The sequence below is a fragment of the Vipera ursinii genome (genome assembly GCF_947247035.1).
Source record: "Vipera ursinii genome assembly, chromosome: 1".
Taxonomy (NCBI): Eukaryota; Metazoa; Chordata; class Lepidosauria; order Squamata; family Viperidae; genus Vipera; species Vipera ursinii.
The window spans coordinates 353,444,300-353,467,773 of NC_139512.1; the positions used below are offsets into that span (position 1 = coordinate 353,444,300).

The 23,474-nt window shown below is 46.5% G+C and overlaps 1 protein-coding gene across 1 annotated transcript in view; it reads left to right on the forward strand.

Moving 5' to 3' along the window:
• The window catches only part of BRIP1 (BRCA1 interacting DNA helicase 1), a 114,471-nt gene that overhangs the window by 57,567 nt on the left and 33,430 nt on the right, over positions 1 to 23,474 (forward strand). The window contains exons 15-16 of the mRNA XM_083379665.1: positions 19,315 to 19,474; positions 21,078 to 21,199. Coding sequence (XP_083235791.1) covers positions 19,315 to 19,474; positions 21,078 to 21,199 — 282 coding nt within the window. The remainder of the gene's footprint in view (positions 1 to 19,314; positions 19,475 to 21,077; positions 21,200 to 23,474) is intronic.

Sequence of the window (23,474 nt, forward strand, 5' to 3'; positions counted from 1 at the left end):
GAAAACAATCAACAATTAAGCAATGTTACAGGCAATGAAGGCACTTCATCAGCTCAACATTCCCTTCAGGCTTTCAGGCCTATTGACCCAATGAAGTTTTGAGAGATGTACGGAAAGTTTACAGGGATGGAGCTGACCTCAGAATAACAGTGTTGGAAGGGACCTTGGAGGTCTTCTAGTCCAACCCCCTGCTCAAGCAGAAGGCCCTACACCATTTCAGGCAAACGGTTGTCCAATCTGTTCTGAAAAACCTCCAGTGATAGAGCACCACCCACCACTTCTGGAGGCAAACCGTTCCACTGATCAATTGTTCTCACTGTCAGGAAATTTCTCCTTAGTTCTAGGTTAGCCCCGTCCCTGATCGTTTTTGATATTGCTAGCTTATAGCTCTTTATTGTGAATTGCCTCATCTCGGGTGGGGGTGGTACTGATGCCAGTTTACAACTCTTAGAATTCCCCCTTCGGGACGATCCACTCTTCTGTAGAGGTTGTGTAAGTCTGTTCTGCTCTTTGGATCTGAGATGGCTTCAGTGGTTTGGGTCAGAGGCCCTCCTTTTGTGGACTTGTGGAAGTGGTTTGGGTTAGGGTCCTCCCCAGTGGTGGGATTCAAATCCCCGAACAACTGGTTCTCTGCGTGGATGCAGGCCTGGGCCTCTGAGGCCTAGAACGGACTTCCGGAAGCGGCATCCCTGCACTTCCTGCACTCCCAGGCCTAGAATGGACTTCCGGAAGCGGTGTGCATTCAGCCGGTTCTCCGAACTCAACAATATTTTTCTGCCAAACCAGTGTGAACCGGCTGAATCCCGTCACTGGTCCTTCCCTCTTCTTTCAGTATCTGGAGAGTTGTTTTTTCCTCGGTTTTAAAAACTCTTGACCCAATGATAATGTGCAGTGGCTATCCAGAAGAGAGAGTTGGGCCCAGAGGGCAAAACCAGCATCTGAGAGAAAAAAATTATAAGAACGGACGTGCAATGTAGACATCGGGAGGAACTTCCTGACTGCCAGCTGTCAATCAGTAGAACATGGCATGGTTCCATTCTCCTCGGCTCTTTAGGCAGAACCCAGAACATTGTCTGCCAGAGAGATGCTTTAGTAGAATTTCTATGGTGGAGGCAGTTGGATTAGATGAGGGGTCTCCAAACTTGCAACTTTAAGACTTGTGGACGTCAACTCCCAGAATTCCATGCTGGCTGGGGAATTCTGGGAGTTGAAGTCCACAAGTCTTAAAGTGGCCAGGTTTGGAGACCTCTGGATTAGATTATTGCTAAGGTCTCTTCTGACTACATGATTCTCTTGTAGGCTTTACGTTACAAATGTATAGGTGTCTTTTCTCCTCAAAACACATGAGAAAGTTTTCTACCACAGTGATCAAACAGGAGTTGTCTAGTTGGGCCTATGTCTAGACGGAGGTGTGCAAATTGTTTCTCCATCCACTGGGTGCTGATTTTTCCCACATAAAACTTTTATTTGAGGGAGACTAGCAGTTATGGGGTGGGGAGGGGAGAAATAGGCAGTGGGGAGAGATTTGGTCTCTTGGTCACTCAATGATAGTCTTTGAATATTATACTGCAAAACTCGGGCAAACTGTCCCTTCCACATCTCAGAACAGTATCAATATAACAAGAACAACAACAACAATAATAATAATGTTGGAAGGGACCTTGGAGGTCATCTAGTCCAACCCCCTGCCCAAATGGCTGTCCAGTCTCTTCTTAAAAACTTCCAGTGTTGGAGCATTCACAACTTCTGGAGGCAGGTTGTTCCACTGGTTAGTTGTTCTCACTGTCAGGAAATTTCTCCTTAGTTCTAGGTTGCTTCTCTCCTTGATTAGTTTCCATCCATTGCTTCTTGTCCTGCCTTCGGGCGCTTTGGAGAATAGCTTGACTCCCTCTTCTTTGTGGCGGCCCCTCAAATATTGGAACACTGCTTTCATGTCACCCTTAGTCCTTCTCTTCATTGGACTAAACGTACCCAATTCCAGCAACTGTTCTTCATATGTTTTAGCCTCCAGTCCCCTAATCATCTTTGTTCCTCTTCTCTGTACTCTTTCTAGGGTCTCAGCATGTTGGTATGATTTATAGATTGTCCAAATGACTCTGGATGTCTTCTCCTTAAAAAACAAGAAACAGAAATACAGATTATTTGGGTCCAGAAAATCAAGCCTTGGTGGAGCAGTAGGCTAATGCCTCCTTAAGTAACACCAGCTGCCTGCAATTAGTGCAGGTTCGCATCCCACCAGGCTCAAGGTTGACTCAGCCTTCCATCCTTCCGAGGTAGGTAAAATGAGGACCCAGATTGTTGGGGGCAATTAAGCTGACTTTGTAATAATGCCGCTTGTGGGGGGGTGAAAGCCCTAATAAGCAGGCATATACATAGAATGAAGGCTACTGCTAAGCTTGTAAGCCGCCCTGAGTCTTCGGAGAAGGGCGGGATATAAATGGAATTAAAATAAATAAATAAATAAATAAATAAAACATTGATAGCAAAAAGAACATTCTAGAGCAGACATGTCAAACTTGCGACGTCACGTGACGTCGTGCGACATCTCGGAGCTTTTTCCCCATTGGCAATAGGGCGGGCGTGGTTTTGTCATGACACGTCCGCCTTGCGGGCCGGCAGTTTGACACCCCTGTTCTAGAGCAAAGGCTGTTAGACTGGACTTAGGGTTGAACAATGACTTTTGGCAATATCTGTGATTATATGTCTTTTTTTAAAAAAAAATAGTAGATTTTTATCCTCCTTTTATTATTTTATAAGCTGCTCGAGGTGATGAACGTACACAATACTTCTTCCTTCTTCTATTTTCCCTAGACCAGGGGTAGGCAACCTCGGCTCTTTTATGACTCATGGACTTCAACTCCCAGAATTCCTGAGCCAGCTGGCTCAGGAATTCTGGGAGTTGAAGTCCATGAGTCATAAAAGAGCTGAGGTTGGCTACTCCTGCCCTAGACCAAAAATCTTGTGCAGTGGGTTGGGCTCAGCATGAGCGACTGGCCTAAAGTCACTCAGCCAGCTTTCATGACTAAGCTGGGACTAGAACTCAGGGTCTCCTGATGATTGGCCCCAGGAAACCCAGCTGGTTTTCATGCAAGATGGGACTAGAATTCCCCTGTCTCCCGCTGATTGATTCAGTCACCCAACTGGCTTTCATTCCCAAGGCAGGACTAGAACTCTCCATCTCCTGGTGATTGGCCCAAAGTCACTCAGCCAGTTTTTATTCCTAAGGTGGGACTAAAACTCAGCGTCTCCTGGTGATTGGTCCAAAGTCACCCAACTGGCTTTCATGCTAAGATGGGACTAGAATTCCCCATCTCCTGCTGATTGGTTCAAAGTCACCCAACTGGCTTTCATGCCTCAGGCAGAACTAGGACTCTCTGTCTCCTGGTGATTGGCCCAAAGTCACTCAGCTGGGTGTCATCCCTAAGGCAGGACTAGAACTCATCGCCTCCTTGCTTCTAGCCTGGTTCCTTAACTTCCAAATCACTATAACCACTAATTTAATTTAATTTAATCTAATCTAATCTAATTTAATTTAATTATTTTTTTCTATCTTATTTCTATAACTGCACCCCTTGCATCAATGCTTGCAACTTCCAATTCCCCGTTCACCTCAAAATAATAATAATAATAATAATCTTTGGTTGCCGTAAGGAGCGGCTAGCTTCTACAAAACATGAGGTCAATTCCTGCCCTCGTTGTAAATGGTTTTCATCCCTATCTTATTGCCAAGAAAAGCTGCGAGACAAGAATCGGAAGGCCTGGCTTCAATGCTATTAAGTAGGGAGCCAGGAGAAATAATGGCTCTTAAATTTTTAAAGTTGATATACCTTAAGAGTGTGTTTGAGCTTGGCGTCCTGTTTTTTTGATCCGTTGAGGTGGGTTTCCTAATGATTAATGTGGGCAGATACAGATCAACCCGTTTTATATTTTCGGTAACGTTTCTACTGTAAACCTTTAATGGAGTGGTCACTTCTAAGCTGAGCCGTTTCCCATCAACCCTGGTTTGTGAAAAGTATGGACGTTGATGGAATAAGAAAGAGGAATCCAACATGGAGGGCAGCGTGTGCTTCGTTGGTAGAACCCGCCAACAGTTAATCCCTCATTCAGAATAATTTGATTCTACTGTATTTCATTCTTTCCCTCCCCACCAGTCCTTCAGGAGATTTGTGAGCGGGGATTTTAATACTTGTTTACTCTGCGGTTTAATTCTTGTTTACTCTCTCCTTGTAGAGCATCCCTTAAATATCCATTCACTTCCGATGGAAGAGTGAGGAAGATTCTCAGGGATGACTCACACCCTGGACGGTATCTCTTTACTCTCCTACCATCCGGTAGGAGATATAGGAATATAGCCAGCCGTACCAACAGGCTGAAAAATAGCTTTTATCCGTGGGCTGTTAGGCTTTTAAATGGGACATAATCTTATGCAGAATTGACTTGGGAGGCCGGTGTGTGGTGTAGTGGGTTCACATAGTGTGGTGGGATGGAGGGTTTGTTGTCACTGTGTGTTGGGGGGAGAGAGCACAGGGGGAGGCTCAGCTAATCTCAATGTACACATGTTGTACTTTGACAATAAAGGTTTATTATTATTATTATTATTATTATTATTATTATTATTATTATTATTATTATTATTATTATTAAGGAGATAGTGCCGGAATGGAATGAATGTGTCTATATATGCGACCTATGTGGAAAATGCTTTAGTTTAGAAACGATGTGTTCTAATGCAAGAATCCTGTGATTCTTTTTTTTTCCTTAATGTCTTTTGGGGAATATTGGGGTGGGAATGGAAAAACATTGGGAGCAAACTGTTCAGAAAGAAAGAAGAGAGGGAGGAAGGAAGGAAGGAAGGAAGGAAGGAAGGAAGGAAGGAAGGAAGGAAAAGATGGTAAGACAAGGAGAAGGAAGGAGAGGGAGGGAAAGAAAGAAAGAAAGAAAGAAAGAAAGAAAGAAAGAAAGAAAGAAAGAAAGAAAGAAAAAGAAAGAAAGAAAGAAAAAGAAAGAAAGAAAGAAAGAAAGAAAGAAAGAAAGAAAGAAAGAAAGAAAGATGTCCAGGCAAGGAGAAGGAAAGATGGAGGAAGAAAAGAAGGAGAGATGGAAAGGAAGGAAGAGGGAGAGAAAGAAAAGGAGAGGATGGAAGAAAAAAGAGAGAAGGAAAGAAAGAAAGAAAGAAAGAATGAAAGAAAGAAAGAAAGAAAGAAAGAAAGAAAGAAAGAAAGAAAGAAAGAAAGAAAGATGTCCAGGCAAGGAGAAGGAAAGATGGAGGAAGAAAAGAAGGAGAGATGGAAAGGAAGGAAGAGGGAGAGAAAGAAAAGGAGAGGATGGAAGAAAAAAGAGAGAAGGAAAGAAAGAAAGAAAGAAAGAATGAAAGAAAGAAAGAAAGAAAGAAAGAAAGAAAGAAAGAAAGAAAGAAAGAAAGATGTCCAGGCAAGGAGAAGGAAAGATGGAGGAAGAAAGGAAGGAGAGATGGAAAGGAAGGAAGAGAGAAAGAAAGGAGAGGATGGAAGAAAAAAGAGAAGGAAGGAAGGAAAGAAAGAAAGAAAGAAAGAAAAGAAAGAAAGAGAAAACCAGAAATATCTGGCTTTGGGACATTTCAGAGGAGCTAAAGGGAAGAATGGTAATGGGAGACTTTCCCATCTTTAATATTAAAAAAAGTCATTATTAAGAGAATTTTACTACTGAAATGTTGCCATTTTTAGATTGACTTTTGGCAAGTGGCATCAAGAGGCTATAGGAGCTTGTCGGGAAACAATAGAATATCTGTGTTTATGGAATTTGTAAGGCCGCCCAACTCACATTTATTGCTTTGGATAGCATTACCTCAGTTTTTATTTAAAGTAATGGTTGAACAAAAAGAACGTTAAACCTAGTCAACAAGCTACAGGCACACATCTTCCTCTGCTGACCAGCTTTTTCTCAGAATGGAGAGAGACAGTATGTCGTCCTCAACTATGCAGTGACCTGATGTTAAATTCAAAAATATTCTGCAGTTGCTAACTCTAGTCCTTTCTCAGGATAAAAAGTTAGAAAGGATCTCGTCACTTCTTAAGACCACCAGTGGTGGGATTCAAATATCTGAATACCTGGTTCTCTGTGTGAACGCCACTTCCAGAAGCCCATTCTGGGCCTGGGCCTACAAGGCCCAGAATGGACTTCCGGAAGTGGTGTCCACACACTGCCAGTGAGCCGTTCTGGGCCTGGGACACCTCCCCCAGGCCTCGAAGGCTCAGAACAGACTTCCGGAAGTGGCATCCATTCACTTCCGGTGGGCCGTTCTGGGCCTGGGAGACCTCCCCCAGGCCTCCAAGGCTCAGAACAGACTTCCGGACGTGCCGTCCACTCACTTCCGGTGGGCTGTTCTGGGCACGGGAGACCTCCCCCAGGCCTCCGAGGCCCAGAATGGACTTCTGGAAGTGGTGTCCACTCACTTCCGGTGGGCCGTTCTGGGCCCGGGAGACCTCCCCCAGGCCTCCAAGGCTCAGAACAGACTTCCGGACATGCCGTCCACTCACTTCCGGTGGGCTGTTCTGGGCACGGGAGACCTCCCCCAGGCCTCCAAGGCCCAGAATGGACTTCTGGAAGTGGTGTCCACTCACTTCCGGTGGGCCATTCTGGGCCCGGGAGACCTCCCCCAGGCCTCCAAGGCTCAGAACAGACTTCCAGACGTGCTGTCCACTCACTTCCAGTGGGCCGGTCTGGCCCTGGAAGACCTCCCCCAGGCCTCCGAGGCTCAGAACGGACTTCCGGAAATGGCGTCCACATAATTCTGGTGGTCTGTTCTGGGCCTTGCGAAAAAGGGCTAGGGCTTCAGCCGGTTTGCTGAAGTAAAAAAAAAAAAAATTAGCTACCGGTTCTACTGAACCGGTGCAAACCGACTGAATCCCACCAATGGATTTCACCTTTTGGGGTTTTACCTTCTTTCCCTAATCATATTTTTTAAAATAGTAACATTTAAAAATAAATGTTTCTTCCTCTTCTCTTCTTTCTCCTACAACCTTTATTGTTCCTTTGGCATTTTCCAAGATGAAATTGGTCACTTTCTTTTAAGATAGCATCCAAATCCCTTTTCTTACATCGTTTGAGAGAGTTGGGCTCTGAATGGGATGGTCAGTTGTGGGCTTGATTAAGTCTTGCAAAGCCAACAGCCAGTTTAGACGCAGGCCAATGTCTAGTTTAATGAAGAGAAGGACCAGGAGTGACATGATGGCAGTCTTCCAATATCTCAGGGGCTGCCCCCAAAGAAGAGGGAGTCAAGCTATTCTCCAAAGCACCTGAAGGCAGGACAAGAAGCAACGGATGGAAACTAATCAATGAAAGAAGCAACCTAGAACTAAGGAGAAACTTCCTGACAGTTAAAACAATTAACCAGTGGAACAACCTGCCTCCAGAAGTGGTGAATGCTCCAACACTGGAAGATTTTAAGAAGAGGCTGGACAGCCATTTGCCTGAAATGGTATAGGACAGTGACGGCAAATTTATTTATTTTATTTATTTGGATTTATATACCGCCCCTCTCCGAAGGGACTCGGGGCGGTGTACAGGGCAATTAAAACATTATAAATAACACATAATATATAAAAATTAAAATAGAATTAAATCAGATAGCCCTAAACAATAAACACATTCTAAAATTTAAATTTTTTTTAAAATTTAAAAATCTAAAATCCCGGTCCCTCAGTCCAGGCCGGCAAGTTCAAATAGCCAAGTCTTCAGGTCGTGGTGAAACGAGCAAAGGTCGGGAGCCATCCGGAGCTCTTTTAGAGACTGTGCCAAAAAACCACACCCCACCCTGCCCGCCCGCAGGACCACCCACCCCCTCCACGGCCTGCCGCAGCAGATCGCCCAGGCGGTGCAGCAGTGGCATGGCGGCCACATCCTCCACGCACGCATCATCTTCGCGCGACAGGGAGCAAGGGCGGAGTCTTTTCCCCACTGCCCAGCTGCCATGTCCTTGGCTGCGCTGCTCCATGCGGGCCGCACCCAGGGGCAACTCTCCGGGGGCGCTGGGGTGATGGCGTGCATGCCGACAGAGAGGGCTCTGAGTATCCCCCCCTCTGGCACCCGTGCCATAGGTTTGCCACCACTGGTAAAGGGTCCCCTGGCTGAGCAAGGGGTTGAACAGAGTTCCCTAAGCTTTCGTGAGGGGGAGGAGAGACCGTTTTGTGGGAGGAGCAGGCAAGTGCGCGTGTGGACGCACGAGCACCCTTTGCCTGCACGAATGAGACCCCGAACGCTTGCGTGAGTGGGGCAGCTAGCGCCTGTGACACTCGCACGAGTCAGGCTCCAGGTGCTTGCGCAAGTGGGGGCCGCGAGCCTTTTTTGATGCTCACACGAGTGGGACCGTGAGCACTCACCACGCTCGCACGAGGGGGGGGCCCCGAGTGTCCGCAACGGTCCTGTGAGTGGGGCTGCCCGCACAGCCCACAGGTTGGGGACCCCCTGGAGCGGAAGACCTCCAATTCTTGTTATTCCGTCAATAAGTATTGTGGCGATGATGGCTAGAAGTTCCAGAGACCAAATGTACCGCATCTTTAGCCAAAGCTGTGTTCAGCCGCTTACCCACAAAGGTCTGGTCTAGAGTGACCGCTGGCACTTGGCTTTTTTACACACGGAAGGATATTTTCCAGCGGTGACTTCACATCGCATAAATCAGCACGCCTAGTGGCAGTCGCTGACAGATTATCGGACACGATATCTAAAAACATTACACGCTGAACTGGCAGATGGGATTTTCTTCCCCGTCCAGTTTCCCACCCGGCATGGCAGCTCCGTTTAATAATTAATTGCGCCGTTAGTTTAACTATCTCATACGCATAGCAACAGGAAGACGAATGAAGAATTCGCGATCGCCCCGTTTCCTTTTCTCTTGAACCCTGGTAAAATGGTTGGAAAGAACTCGTTGGAAGACGCAGTCTAATTTCCCCTTTCAATTATTACATTTGGTGTACGGATTTGCCGCACAATTTAAGCAAGAACTATGAAATAAATGCTGCCCTCCATCACAAACATTGCTGTTTTATTTTGTTTTATCTTATTTTGTTTTACTTTCTCTTCCCTTCTGGAGCATTTTGTAGCAATCGCAAAATGGGGCAATAAAGGGGAAAAACAATAAAAGAGATATAGAACAGGGCTTTTCAACTTTTTCACCCATTCTGCCACTTGTAGGATATGGCAACATCCGAGTACTACCAGTCACCTAGCAAGATGTCAAAAACTTGATGACTCAAAAAAAAAAAGGAAAAAAGGGATGTACAGGTAGTCCTCGACTTACAACAGTTCGCTTAGTGACTGTTCGAAGTGACAATGGCACTGGAAAAAGTGTCCCCCAAGCCACAGCCGAGCAAGACACCTGCCTGCCCGCCCGGCGGCGCTCTTCCTCCTGTCCGAGGTTTTCATTGTTGTGAGCATTTCTGTTGAGGATTGGCAGCGGGGGTGGGGTGGGGGGGTGTTTGGTTTTTATCCCCCCCCCCCCCGTTGGGTGGTTGCAGCAGGTTTTGGTCACTTCACATGACCCTGGGACACTGTGACCATCATAAATATGAATCAGTTGCCAAGCATCTGAATGTAAATCACAAAACCCTGGAGATGCTGCAACGTTCCAGCTGATCGGTGCTTCTTCTGGGCTCAGAAGGGTCAGGATCAGCGCCGAGCTCCAGCTGGAGCTTGGCGCTGATCCTGGCGCTTCCGCTGAGCCCTGACAGCCCTGCAGCTCCAGCCGTCTCTCGCTCAGGGCTTGTGCAGTGCTGCCACCGGTTCAGCTCATTCCCCTCTCCCGCTACCACATTTCTAGGATGGTCGTGTACCACTTGCCAGGTGCCAATGTACCACAAGTGGTACCCGTACCACTGGTTGAAAAGCCCTGCATTAGATCAGGAAGGGAAAAGAGCATGTGCAAACTAAAATGTATAGGTACTCCTCGACTTAATGACCACAATTTATCTCTAGGTGAGAAATTTTGCCCCATTTTATGATTTTTCTTGCCACAGTTGTTAAGTGAATCATTGGAGTTGTTAAGTAGTAACATTGACTTTACTTGTCAGAAGGTGGCAAAAGGGGATCGCGTGACCCCGGGACACTGCAACCATTATAATAATAATAATAATAAACCTTTATTGTCAAAGTACAACATGTGTACATTGAGATTAGCTGAGCCTCCCCCCGTGCTCTCTCCCCCCAACACACAGTGACAACAAACCCTCCATCCCATCACACTATGTGAACCAACTACACCACACACCGGCCTCCCAAGTCAATTCTGCATAAGATTATGTCTCATTTAAAAGCCTAACAGCCCAGGGATAAAAGCTATTTTTCAGCCTGTTGGTACAGCTGGCTATATTCCTATATCTCCTACCAGATGGTAGGAGAGTAAAGAGATACCGTCCAGAGTGTGAGTCATCCCTGAGAATCTTCCTCACTCTTCCAAGGCAACGAGCCCTGGCGATGTCATCCAGTGGTGTCAGGGAACAGCCCACAATGTCTTGTGCTGTGCTCACTACCCTCTGTAATACTTTACTATCCGCAGCTATCAGACCAGCATACCAAACCACAATACCATACAAGAGGACGCTCTCTATAGTAGACCGGTAAAAGAGGGTTATTAGCTGTTGTTCTACTCTGTTCTTCCGCAAGACCCTAAGAAAGTGAAGCCTCTGTTGGGCCTTTCTGGCCACCTGGGTTGTGTTAACTTTCCAGGTCAGATCTTCACAGAGGTAGACTCCCAGAAATTTAAAGGAGGAAACTCTCTCTACACAGTTCTCTCCGATGTAAAGTGGGGCAGGTTCCTCCTTTTTTCTCCGGAAGTCTAACACCATCTCTTTCGTCTTGCCGATGTTTAGGTGCAAGTTGTTGTTACTACACCATATGGATAGTTTTTGTACCTCCGCCCTATATGCTGTCTCATCCCCACCTGTAATGAGACCCACCACAGTTGTATCATCTGTGAACTTGATTATCACAGTGGATGGGTCAGATGATACACAATCATAAGTGTATAAAGAGTACAGATAGGGGCTAAGCACACAGCCCTGTGGCGTGCCGGTGCAAAGCTTCAGGGGGGTGGACAAAGCAGAGCCGACCCTCACTGTTTGTACCCAATCCCTAAGAAAATCTTGAATCCAATTGCAGATGGCGGGGGAGAATTTCAAGTCAGTCAGCTTCTCGATGAGAATGCTCGGCAAAATGGTGTTGAAAGCCGAGCTGTAGTCAACAAAAAGCATCCTGAGGTAACTTCCAGGCTTCTCGAGATGACTTGCTACAGAGTGTAAAGCAGTAGCTATGGCATCGTCTGTCGACCTATTTCCCCTGTAGGCAAATTGATGTTTATCAAAGTCCAGTGGGAGGCATGTCCTAAGACAGGGGTCGGCAACCTAAAAAAGAAAAAGAGCCACTGGGAACCGGTTCCATCACAAATTAAAAAAAGAGGGAGCCGCGTGCGTGTGTCCATGCACGCGCATGCGCAAAAAGGTTTTTTGCGCATGCGCGGACGCACGCGGCTGCCATTTTTTAAAAAATGAGATGGAACCGGTTCCCGGTTGCCTGATGGCGACGGCCCGTCTGCAAAGCTGCCGCTTTCGGCAGCTTTGCAGACGGGCCGTGGCAGCTTCCGCAAAGAGCGGCGCCCCTGCCCATTCCGAGAGGTGCGCGCGCACCTCTCCGAACGACCGGAGGTGCGCGCGTACCTCCGCGCGAATGGGCAGCGGTGCCGCTCTTTCAGGAAGCCCGCCGCGGCCCGTCTGTGAAGCTGCCGAAAGCGGCAGCTTAGCAGACGGGCCGCGGCAGCTTCCGCAAAGAGCGGCGCCCCTGCCCATTCCGAGAGGTGCGTGCGCACCTCCGGTCGTTCGGAGAGGTGCGCACGCACCTCTCGGAATGGGCAGGGGCGCCGCTCTTTGCGGAAGCTGCCGCGGCCCGTCTGCTAAGCTGCCGCTTTCGGCAGCTTCACAGACGGGCCGCGGCGGGCTTCCTGAAAGAGTGGCACCGCTGCCCATTCGCGCGGAGGTACGCGCGCACCTCCGGTCGTTCGGAGAGGTGCGCGCGCACCTCTCGGAATGGGCAGGGGCGCCGCTCTTTGCGGAAGCTGCCGCGGCCCTTCTGCTAAGCTGCCGCTTTCGGCAGCTTCACAGACGGGCCGCGGCGGGCTTCCTGAAAGAGCGGCACCGCTGCCCATTCGCGCAGAGGTACGCGCGCACCTCTCCAAAGGTTTGGGGAGGTGCGCGCGCACCTCCGCCCATTCGGGGAGGTGCGCGTGCACCTCTCCAAACGGGCGGTGCCACTCTCCATTTGGAGAGGTGCGCGCGCACCACTGCCCGTTGGAAGAGGTGCGCGCGCACCGGGCGGCTGGGAGCCGCAAGAGACAGCTCAAAGAGCCGCATGCGGCTCCGGAGCCGCAGGTTGCCGACCTGTGTCCTAAGATGTTGGAGAACCAGCCTTTCGAAGCATTTCATGACTACAGACGTTAATGCAATAGGTCTGTAGTCATTCAGGCACTCAACTGCAGTTTTCTTGGGGATTGGGACAATGGTAGCTGCTTTCAAGCACGATGATGCACATGCCGTTTGCAAGGAGATGTTAAAAATCCTTGTCAGCATGAGTCAGTTGCCAGGCGTCCGAATTTTGACCACGTGACCACAGGGAGGCTGCGACCGCCATAAGTGTGAAAAATGATCATAAGTCTCTTTTTTTCAGCGCAGTTGCCACTTCACGCAGTCACCAAACAGGGCTATCTGCATAGGCAGTCCTCAACTTACGACCCACAACCGAGCCCCAAATTTCTGTTGCTAAGCAAGTCAGCTACAGAGGGCTCTTTCCCATCACAAACAGGCAAGCAGGAAGCAAAACTGGACTGTCAGTTTTGGTTGACATGAATTATCTCAAAAGGGTTGGATGGGGAATTTAATTAGCGATGGGAAACCAGGTTTCAGATAGTCCTTGACTTATGACCACGATTGACCCCGAAATTTCTGTTCATAAGCGAGACAGTTGTTAAGTGAGTTTGCCTCCTTTTACGACCTTTCCTACCATGGTTGTTAAGTGGAGCACTGCAACTGTTAAGTTAGTATCACGGCTGTTAAGTGAATCTGGGTCTTCCCCATTGACTTTGCTTGTCAGAAGGTGGCAAAAGGGGGGTCACATGACCCTGGGACACTGCAATTGTCATAAATATGAGTCAGTTGCCAAGTGTCTGAATTTCAAACATGTGACTGTGGGCAATGCTGCAACGGTCGTAAGCATGAAAAATGGTCATAAGTCATTTTTTCAATGCTGCTGTAACTTTGGATGGTCACTAAACAAATGGTTGTAAATCGAGGACTACCTGTACTTTGAGCTAAATGTATTTAATCTCCATACTATACGCAAAAGGGCTTGTAAATTATTTCAGCCAATCCAATCCATAATAATAATAAAGTTGGAAGGGACCTTGGAGGTCTTCTAGTCCAACCCCCTGCTCAGGCAGGAAACCCTATACCATTTTGGACAAATGGCTGTCCAGTCTCTTCTTCAAAACCTCCAGTGTTGGAGCATTCACACCTTCTGGAGGCAGGTTGTTCCACTGGTTAATTGTTCTCACTGTCAGGAAGTTTCTCCTTAGTTCTAGGTTGCTTCTCTTCTTGATTAGTTTCCATCCGTTGCTTCTTGTCCTGCCTTCGGGTGCTTTGGAGAATAGCTTGACTCCCTCTTCTTTGGGGCAGCCCCTGAGATAATGGAAGACTGCTATCGTGTCACCCCTAATCCTTCTCTTCATTAAACCAGACATACCCAATTCCTGCAACTGTTCTTTATATGTTTTAGCTTCCAGTCCCCCGATCATCTTCGTTGCTCTTCTCTGCACTCTTTCTAGAGTCTCAACATCTTTTTTACATCGTGGTGACCAAAACTGGATACAGTATTCCAAGTGTGGCCTTAATGTAATTCTTAAATGTTGGAATGGTTTCCAGCGTGGGATAAGTCCGATTATGCATGAGGTAGATTGTTGCGGGTGAAGAAGGAGAGTGCAAAAGTTGGGTTGAAACTTAACATTAAGAAAACCAAGATCATGGCATCCAGCCCTCTCAATTCCTGACAAATAGATGGGAAAGAAATGGAGGTAGTGACAGATTTTATTTTCCTGGGCTCCAAGATCACCGCAGATGGGGACTGTAGCCAAGAAATTAAAAGACGCTCCTGGGGAGGAAAGCCATGGCAAATCTAGACAGCACCCTAAAAAGCAGAGACATCACCCTGCCAACAAAAGTGTGTATAGTCAAGGCCATGGTTTTCCCAGTTTCAATGTATGGCAGTGAAAGTTGGACCATAAGAAAGGCCGAGCGAGAAAGAATTGAGGCCTTTGAACTATGGTGCTGGAGAAGACTCCTGCAAGTCCCTTGGACTGCAAGGCGATCAAACCGGTCAGTCCTAGAGGAGATCAACCCTGACTGCTCTTTAGAAGCCCAGATCCTGAAGCTAAAACTCAAATCCTTTGGCCACCTAATGAGAAGAAGGAAGGACTCACTGGAGAAGAGCCGAATGCTGGGAAAGCTTGAGGGCAAGAGAAGAAGGGGATGACAGAGAATGAGGTGGCTGGATGGAGTCACTGAAGCAGTAGGCGTGAGCTTAAAGGGACTCCAGAAGATGGTAGAGGACAGGAAGGCCTGGAGGAAGGTTGTCCATGGGGTCGCGATGGGTTGGACATGACTTCGCAGCTAACAACAAAGATTTAATTCCATTTTTTTTTTAAAAAAATCACCTTTTTCCACCTCAATGTTGGCAGGTTCAGCATATTAGCTGTGGAACCTTTGGTGTGCAAAAACATTTCATTTTTCATTACCGATGTCGCTGTTCATGTTTTCCATTATTTAAAAGCTTTATTGAAAAATTCATGCCCTCTCGGTACCCAGAGACATCTCGTAGCTCGCTGTGTTGGGTTTACGGTGCATGGGACACACAATGTTGTGTCCTGCTGGCAACTGGCACTTCATCATGATCCTTAAAGAAAAACCCTTCCCATGAAATCCCTTGCGTTCCTTCGAAGTTGACTCATGCATACTCTGATCTTCAGAACCGACGATGAATTATTCACAGTTGATGGTGCAAGTGTGGGCACAATGCTGATCATCACCTTGCTTGCAATATGCGCTTTATCGCCCTGTTCCCAGACCTGGTTTAATTATAGAATGCAAATGGGGCATGTGATGTTTTAAAAAAGAAAAAAGATATAAGAGGTTTGTTTTTTGTTTTTTGATAGAAGAGAATATTTGTAGCTCAAGATTGAACTGTGGGGTCCTTGGTGCTTTCTGAGCACGGTGGTTTTCTTTCAGACGTTTCATGACCAGACCAGGTAATATGATCAGTGCTAGTAGGGAGTGGAGTGTGAGGAGGAGGAGGAGAATTGTGGAGTTCTTGGTGCTCTCTGAGCTTGGTGGTTTTCCTGCAGACATTTCATGACCCAACTAGGGAACATCATCAGTGCTAGAAGGGAGGGGAGTTTGCAGGGAGGAAGGGGAGGGGGAGGAGGGAGGGTGGAAGAGAAGGAGGAGAATATTTGTAGCTCAGGGTTGAAATGAGGGGTCCTTGTTGCTCTCTGAGCTTGGTTGCTTTCTTGCAGATGTTTCATTATTAAACTAGGTAACGTCATCAGTGCTACTGGGGAACGGGATGTGAGATGTTGGGGGGACTATGAGGTTCTTGGTGCTCTCTGAGCCTGGTTGCTTTCTTGCAGATGTTTCACTACCCAACTAGGTAACATCATCGGTGCTAGTAGAGAATGGGATGTGAAGAGGAGAAGGACCATGGGGTTTTTGGTCTAGGATCCTTGATGGCACAGTGGTTAGAATGCAGTATTGCAGGCTAACTTTGCCCAAAGCCAAGAATTGGATCCTGACCAGCTCAAGGTTGACTCAGCCTTCCGTCCTTCCTAGGTCAGTAAAATGAGGACCCAAATTGTTGTGGGGCAATAGGCTGACTCTGTAAACTGCTTAGAGAGGGCAGTAAAGCACTGCGAAGCCGTATATACGTCTAAGTGCTATTGCTAGTGTTGTTGGTACTGTCTGAGCTTGGTGGATTTCTTCCAGATGTTTCATTACCTAACTAGGTAACATCATCAGTGCTAGAAGTGAATGGGGCAGGTGGAGAAAGACAACGACAGTGGCGGGATCCTTGGTGCTCTCTGAGCTTGGTAGATTCCTTGCAGACGTTTTATTACCCAACTAAGTAACATCATCAGGGTATGCCACCTGTCTCGCCAACGGCTTAACAGACGATGATTAAAATGCCTTGTGAAACATTAAAGCAGTAAGTAAAGATCTTAAATTTACAATGCAACTGAAATAAAACTAAACGGAATAGAAAGGGAGGGAGGGAGCAGATTATACCCAGAGAGGAGGTGGCCTGTTATCTACAGGTTGTTCCACAGGTTAATTGTTCTAACTGTCAGGAAGTTTCTCCTTAGTTCTAGGTTGCTTCTCTCCTTGGTTAGTTTCCATCCGTTGCTTCTTGTCCTGCTTTCAGGTGCTTTGGAGAATAGCTTGACTCCCTCTTCTTTGGGGCAGCCCCTGAGATATTGGAACACTGCTATCATGTCCCCCCTCACCCTTCTCTTCGTTAAACTACACATACCCAATTCCAGCAGCCGTTCCCTATATGTTTTAGCCTCCTGTCATATTAAGCAAAGTACAATTGCAAACTGCAAAATTAAGCCTAGCACAGACTTTGGGTTCAATACCAGGTGTGAGAGAGGTTCCCTCCATATGTGCCCCATCACGAGCCCAGAAGCTCAGAAGATTATATCTTTGGTCCCAGGGACCAACCCAGGTTGGATCTGGAATAGGTTTCCTCCCCTCAACATACATCCAAAATTGAGCAAGCCAAGAAATCAGCTAAGGGCTGATGCAGGCTCTTGGAAATGTTTGAAAATGACCATTTTTGGAGGTACAAAATCAGTTTAGTGGTTCATTGGCAATATCCCCTGCATTTCAAGGGCCTCCAGTAGATGGGTGGGCAACCGTTAACGGATGCCAGGTAGTAAGTGAAAATAAGATTGGACCATGCTTATATACAATGGAGCTGGAAGGGACCTTAGAGGTCTTCTAGTCCAGCCCCCTGCTCCAGCAGGCGAACCTATACCATTTCAGACAAGCGACTCTCTAGTCTCTTCTTAAAAATCTCCAGTGATGGAGCACCTACGATTTCTGGAGGCAAGCTGTTCCACTGGTTGATTGTCCTCACTGTTAGGAAGTTTCTCCTTAATTCCAGGTTGCTTCTCTCTTTGATCAGTTTCCAACCATTGTTTCTCATCCTTCCCTCTGGTGCCTTGTGACCCCCCTCTGCCTTGTTGCAGCCGCTCAGATACTGAAACACTGCTATCATGTCTCCCCTATTTCTTCTTTTCTCCTTATGCTATGTTGCAACACGTCATTTACATATCGATGGAGCAATATGGGGGGGGAAATAGTCACACTGCCAAGAACTGCATTTACTCACGATAAAAATCAAGATTCCTTGTTTTTCTTCCTTTCTTGTGAATAAACAGCATATTGGCTCACGCAGGCTATTTATTCCTTCCAATGAAAAATGATTGTGGTACCTCAGCTTGTGTTCCATGGAAGCCCTGATCGAAAAAGAGCAGCAAGCTGTCTTTTTGGGACACCCCGCAGTAGGATCTCAAAATCGTCCATCCAAAACTATTAATTTAGTCAGCCCAGTCAGGAAGTGGACTGAACACAGTGCTTTTAGCTCAGATGTGTGTCTGGTAAACGTGGGTTGGATCCAGCTTTCCTCACAACAGAAATAGATATACTGATATAGGCAGTCATTCTAAATATTGCCGTGGTGGTTAGAATGCAGTATTGCAGGGTGACTCTGCCGACTGCCAGCAGTTCGATACTGACCGGCTGAAGGTCGACTCAGACTTCCATCTTCCGAGGTCGGTAAAATGAGGACCCAGATTGTTGGGCAAGGTGCTGACTCTGTAAACCGGTTAGAGAGGGCTGTAAAGCACTGTGAAGCGGTGTTTTAAGTCTAAGTGCTATAGCTATTGCTATGTCTATAAATTTATAAATATATTAAATCTATGGGATTTAGGCATGTAGAGCTTATCAGAATTTAGCAATCATGCTCCTGCTTGTTTTATGTATTATGTTTAAGAGCCAGCTTGGTCTAGTGGTTAAGACTCCAGGCTACAAAGTGGGAGACCGTGAGTCCTAGTTCTGCCTTAGGCATGAAAGCTGGCTGGGTGACCTTTGGCCAGTCACCAGGAGACGGTGAGTTCTAGTTCCGCCTAAGGTTTACTCAGAAATTTTTCGGAGGGCTTTAGTTGATTTTTGTGCTACAGTGAATTATTACAGCGAATACAGGAATGATTAGAGGTAGTCCTCAACTTATGAACACAACTGAGCCGAAAATTTCTGTTTCTAAGGGAGACAGTTGTTAAGTGAGCTTTGTCCCACTTTATGACTTTTCTTGCAACAGCTGTTAATCACTGTTAGTAACACAGCTGTTAAATGAATCTGGCTTCCCCACTGACTTAGTTTGTCAGAAGAGTGAAGGGAAGAGCAACAAAGAGGATCAGGGGACTGGAGGCTAAAACATAAGGAACGGGTACAGGAATTGGGTATGTGTAGTTTAATGAAGAGAAGGACGAGGGGGGACATGATAGCAGCGTTCCAGTATCTCAAGGGCTGCCCCAAAGAAGAGGGAGTCAAGCTATTCTCCAAAGCACCTGAAGGCAGGACAAGAAGCAACGAATGGAAGCTTATCAAGGAGAGAAGCAACCTAGATTGAACTAAGGAGAAACTTCCTGACAGTTGGAACAATTAACCAGTGGAACAACCTGCCTCCAGAGGTGGTGAATGCTCCAACACTGGAAGTTTTTAAGAAGAGACTGGACAGCCGTTTGTCTGAAATGGTATAGGGTTTCCTGCCTGAGCAGGGGGTTGGACTAGATGACCTCCAAGTTCCCTTCCAACATCATGTCATCATATTTATTTATTTATTTTATTTTATTTGTTTTATTTGTTTTATTTATTTATTTATTTATTTATTTATTTATTTATTTATTTATTTATTGTGGTGGCAAAAAGGTGATCACCTGACCTCGAGACACTGCAACTGTCATAAATATGAACCAGTTGCCCAGCGTCTGGATTTTGATCACGTGACACACAGGGATGCTGCTGTGGCCATAAGTGTGAAAAACGGACATAGGTCACCTTTTTCAGTGCCGCCGTAAGTTTGATTGTTCCCTAAATGAATGGCTGTAAGTGGAGAACGGCCTGTGTCCGTTTTCTTTGCTTGCTGGGTTTATAATCCTCCCGTTTTCTTTTTGGATCTTCTGTGGAGATGTTAGATAAATTGAAGGACCGCTGGCTGCACACAGGCTTGTGGGAGAAGCTGGAGCTGATTAAAACGGTCGTTGTGGAACCCAAAGGAGGCGACAAATCTGATTTTGATGAGCTGCTTCAAATATACTCCGATGCCATCAAGTCTCAGAATGGCAGAGGTAAGTAAAAATGCAGAAAGGGGTGGGGGGAAACCTAGCTGGAACCTACTTTGAGTGGAACAAGATTCTACCATATTACAGGTAGTCCTCACCTTATGACCACAATTGGAACCGGAAGTTCCATTGCTAAGCCAGAAGGTGGCAAAGTGAGTTGCGCCCGATTTTACAGCCTCTTTGCCAGGGTTGTTGTTGAGTGGGTCACTGCTGTCGTAAAGGAAATCATGTGGTTGTTACGCTTCCCCCCATTTACTTTGTTGTCAGAAGACTGATGGGAAAGTCACAAAATGTGACCACATGACCCTGGGAGAGTGCAACCTTCATAAACACTGGAAGTTTTTAAGAGGAGACTGGACAGGCATTTGCCTGAAATGGTATAGGGTTTCCTGCCTGAGCAGGGGGTTGGACTAGATGACCTCCAAGGTCCCTTCCGTCGTCTTCTTCTTCTTCTTCTTCTTCTTCTTATTATTATTATTATTATTATTATTATTATTATTATTATTATTATTATTATTATTATTATTATTATTAACCTTGTTTCCCCGAAAATAAGGCCTACTACCCTGAAAATAAGCCCTAGCTTGATTTTGGAGGGTGGGCCTAATATAAACCCTACCCCCAAAATAGGCTCTAGTTTTGGGGTGAGGCACACCTAAAAATCAAGCCAGAGCAGGGGTTGGGAGGTGGAGCTGCCCCACACACCCCACACCCACTTACCTCGCAGTTAGGCCTCTCCTTGCCAGCCCATTTCTTCTTTTGCCGCGTTTTCTGCAGCCAGGTCTGCATTTCTCAGTCACAGGCCCTTCCAGAAGGCCATTGCAGTCAAGAAACAAGCTTGGTATTCAGCTGCAGAGGCCTTCTGGAAAGGCCTGACTGCAAAATGCAGGCCCCAATGCAGCTGCAGAACTTTGGCCCCAGAAGAAGTGGACCGGCTGGGTGGGGATATCAGTGCCGTAGGTGAGGTAAAGCGTACCCTGAAAATAAGACCTAGTTTTGGGGCGAGGCACACCTAAAAATCAAGCTAGGGCAGGGGTGGGGAGGTGGAGATGACCCACATGACCCACACCCACTTACCTCACAGCCAGGCCTCTGTTTGCTGGCCCATTTCTTCTGCGGCGTCTTCTGCAGCGAGGCCTGCATTTCTCAGTCAGAGGCCTTTCCGGAAGGCCACTGCAGCTGAGAACCGAGCTATGGATTGAATCCATAGCTCGGTACTCGGCTGCAGAGGCCTTCCGGATAGGCCTGACTGCGAAATGCAGGCCCGAATGCAGCTGCAGAATGAAGCTGCTCCTTTGGCTGCAGAAGAAGTGGGCAGGGCTGTCGGTGCTGGAGGTGAGTATAAAAGACACACACCCCCAAAATAAGACCTGGCGCCTCTTTTGGAGGCAAAAATAAAATAAAATTAAGACCCGCTTTTATTTCCAGGAAAACACGGTACATGCTAGTTGCTGAGCGTCTGAATTTTGATCATGTGACCACGGAGATGCTGCCACGGTCATAGGTCACCTTTTTCACTGTTGGTGTAACTTCAAATGGTCACTAAATGAATGGTTGTAAATCAAGGGCTACCTGTATGATGTTAGAGGGCTGTGTTCTATCGCTTCAGATGGAGCGCTGCTTATAGCTGTGTGCAGAGGCAAAGTCAGCGAAGGCCTGGATTTTTCCGATGACAACGCCCGGGCGGTTCTCACCATTGGAATTCCATTTCCAAACTTGAAGGACCTTCAGGTAGGGGATGCTTAAAATCACTTGGGGCGTCTTTTATCAAGAAGGGAGTAAAGTCCTGAATGGATAAATTGTCAAATGTTTGCAGTGTGGTGTTATTTTGCACACACACACACACACACACACACACACACACACACACAGATGGAGGGTTTGTGTCACTGTAAGCTGGGGGGTGGGGGCATGAAGGGAGGCTCAGCCAATCTCAATGTATACATGGTTGTACTTTGACAATAAAGGTTCATTCATTCATTCATTCATTCATTCATTCATTCATATATAAAGGTAAAGGTTCCCCTGCAGATGCGTGCTAGTCGTTTCCGACTCTAGGGGCCGGTGCTCATCTCCGTTTCAAAGCCGAAGAGCCAGCGCTTGTCCGAGGGCGTCTCCGTGGTCATGTGGCCGGCATGACTAGACGCCAAAGGCGCACGGAACGCTGTTACCTTCCCACCGTAGTGTCTCAAGTTACAGCATCAAATATTTCCTCTCTTTTCCCCTTAATATCTACTATCTCATACTAGGCTATCTCTTCAACTAAGTAAAAACACCCTTGTTACATTTATCAATAATTTTTAGCTTATACATATCTTAATTGTGTTTCCATTCAATCCTTGTATACCATCAATGTCCTGTCATAGCTTTTTCCCCAAGCTTTAATTTCCCATCAATATTCAAATTAACATTTGTTATTTATGATTTCCAAGCTCTTTTTTTTGAGAGCAAAATAACAATTTGTAATAACCGATATTCATCAAGGTTCTGTGCGTGTTTATCTCTGTGATTATTGTGAATAGTCTTATTAGTGAGAATAAGCACAGGTGGTCCCACAACAGAGCCCAAAATTGCTGTTGTTGTTAACAGTTGTTTAAGTGAGTTTTGACCTATTTTGCGACCTTTCTTGCCACAGTTGTTAAGTGAATCACTGCAATAACACGGTTGTTAAGTGAATCCGGCTTCCTTGTTGACTTTGCTTGTCAGAAGGTCACAAAAGGTGGATCACATCACCCCGGGACACTGCGACCGTCATAAATATGAGTCACTTGCCACGAGTCCAGATTTTGATCAAGTGACCCTGGGGATGTTGCAATGGTTGTTAAGTGTGAAAAATAAGTCACTTTTTGCAGTGCTGTTGTAACTTTGAAGGGTCACTAAATGAATAGTTATAAGTAGAGGGATACTTGTACATGATTCCACCCAAGATTCTGCGATTGTTATCTTTGTGATTATTGTGAAGTCTTCTTATTGAGAATAAGTAGAGTTTAACAGATCTTAGCATTTCTTCCTGTGCCTTTGATTCAGAACTGAGTTTCTAGATCAGGGGTCTTCAAACTTGGCCCTTTTATGACTTGTGGACTTCAACTCCCAGAATTCCTCAGCCAGCAAAGCTGGCTGAGGAATTCTGGGAGTTGAAGTCCACAAGTCATAAAAGGGCCAAGTTTGAAGACCCCTGTTCTAGATTATCCTAGATGATTTTTCCTTCGTTCCCTGAAGTCCTCAACTTACAGTGCAAGTTGAGTGGTCTTTGAAATGGCAATCACATGAGCTCGGGATACCGCGACCGTCGTAAATACATGCCAGTTGCCAAGCGCCCAAATTTTCATCATGTGACCTGCGCTTAAAATGGCCTTTATGCTCTAGAACAGAGGTCCCTAACCTTTTCGGCACCAGGGACCGGTTCCGTGGAGAGAGGTTTTTCCGCGGGCCGGAGAGTGCGTGGTTTTGTGTGCTCTCTGCATTGCACGGATGGGGCTTTGCTTGTTTCTGCGGACCGGTTTTTTTAAAAAAAATTATTTTAATTCCATTTATATCCCGCCCTTCTCCGAAGACTCAGGGCGGCTTACAAGCTTAGCAGTAGCCTTCATTCTATGTATATGCCTGCTTGTTAGGGCTTTCACACACACCCCAAGTGGCATTATTACAAAGTCAGCTTAATTGCCCCCAACAATCTGGGTCCTCATTTTACCTACCTCGGAAGGATGGAAGGCTGAGTCAACCTTGAGCCTGGTGGGACGCAAACCTGCACTAATTGCAGGCAGCTGGTGTTACTTAAGGAGGCATTAGCCCACTGCTCCACCAAGGTTGCTGGCATGCTGCAGCCCGGTACCAGTCCACGGACCCAGAGTTGGTTGAACCCGGCTCTAAAACCACTCCATCCCTGCTGATTTTGTAAAAACCGGACTTGTGCATAGATCTTTCAAGGATGTTGTCAGCCAGGGATGCTGAAAACTGCCTGCCACAATGTAGACTTCTTTGCAAGAAAGTAGAATAACAGAATTGG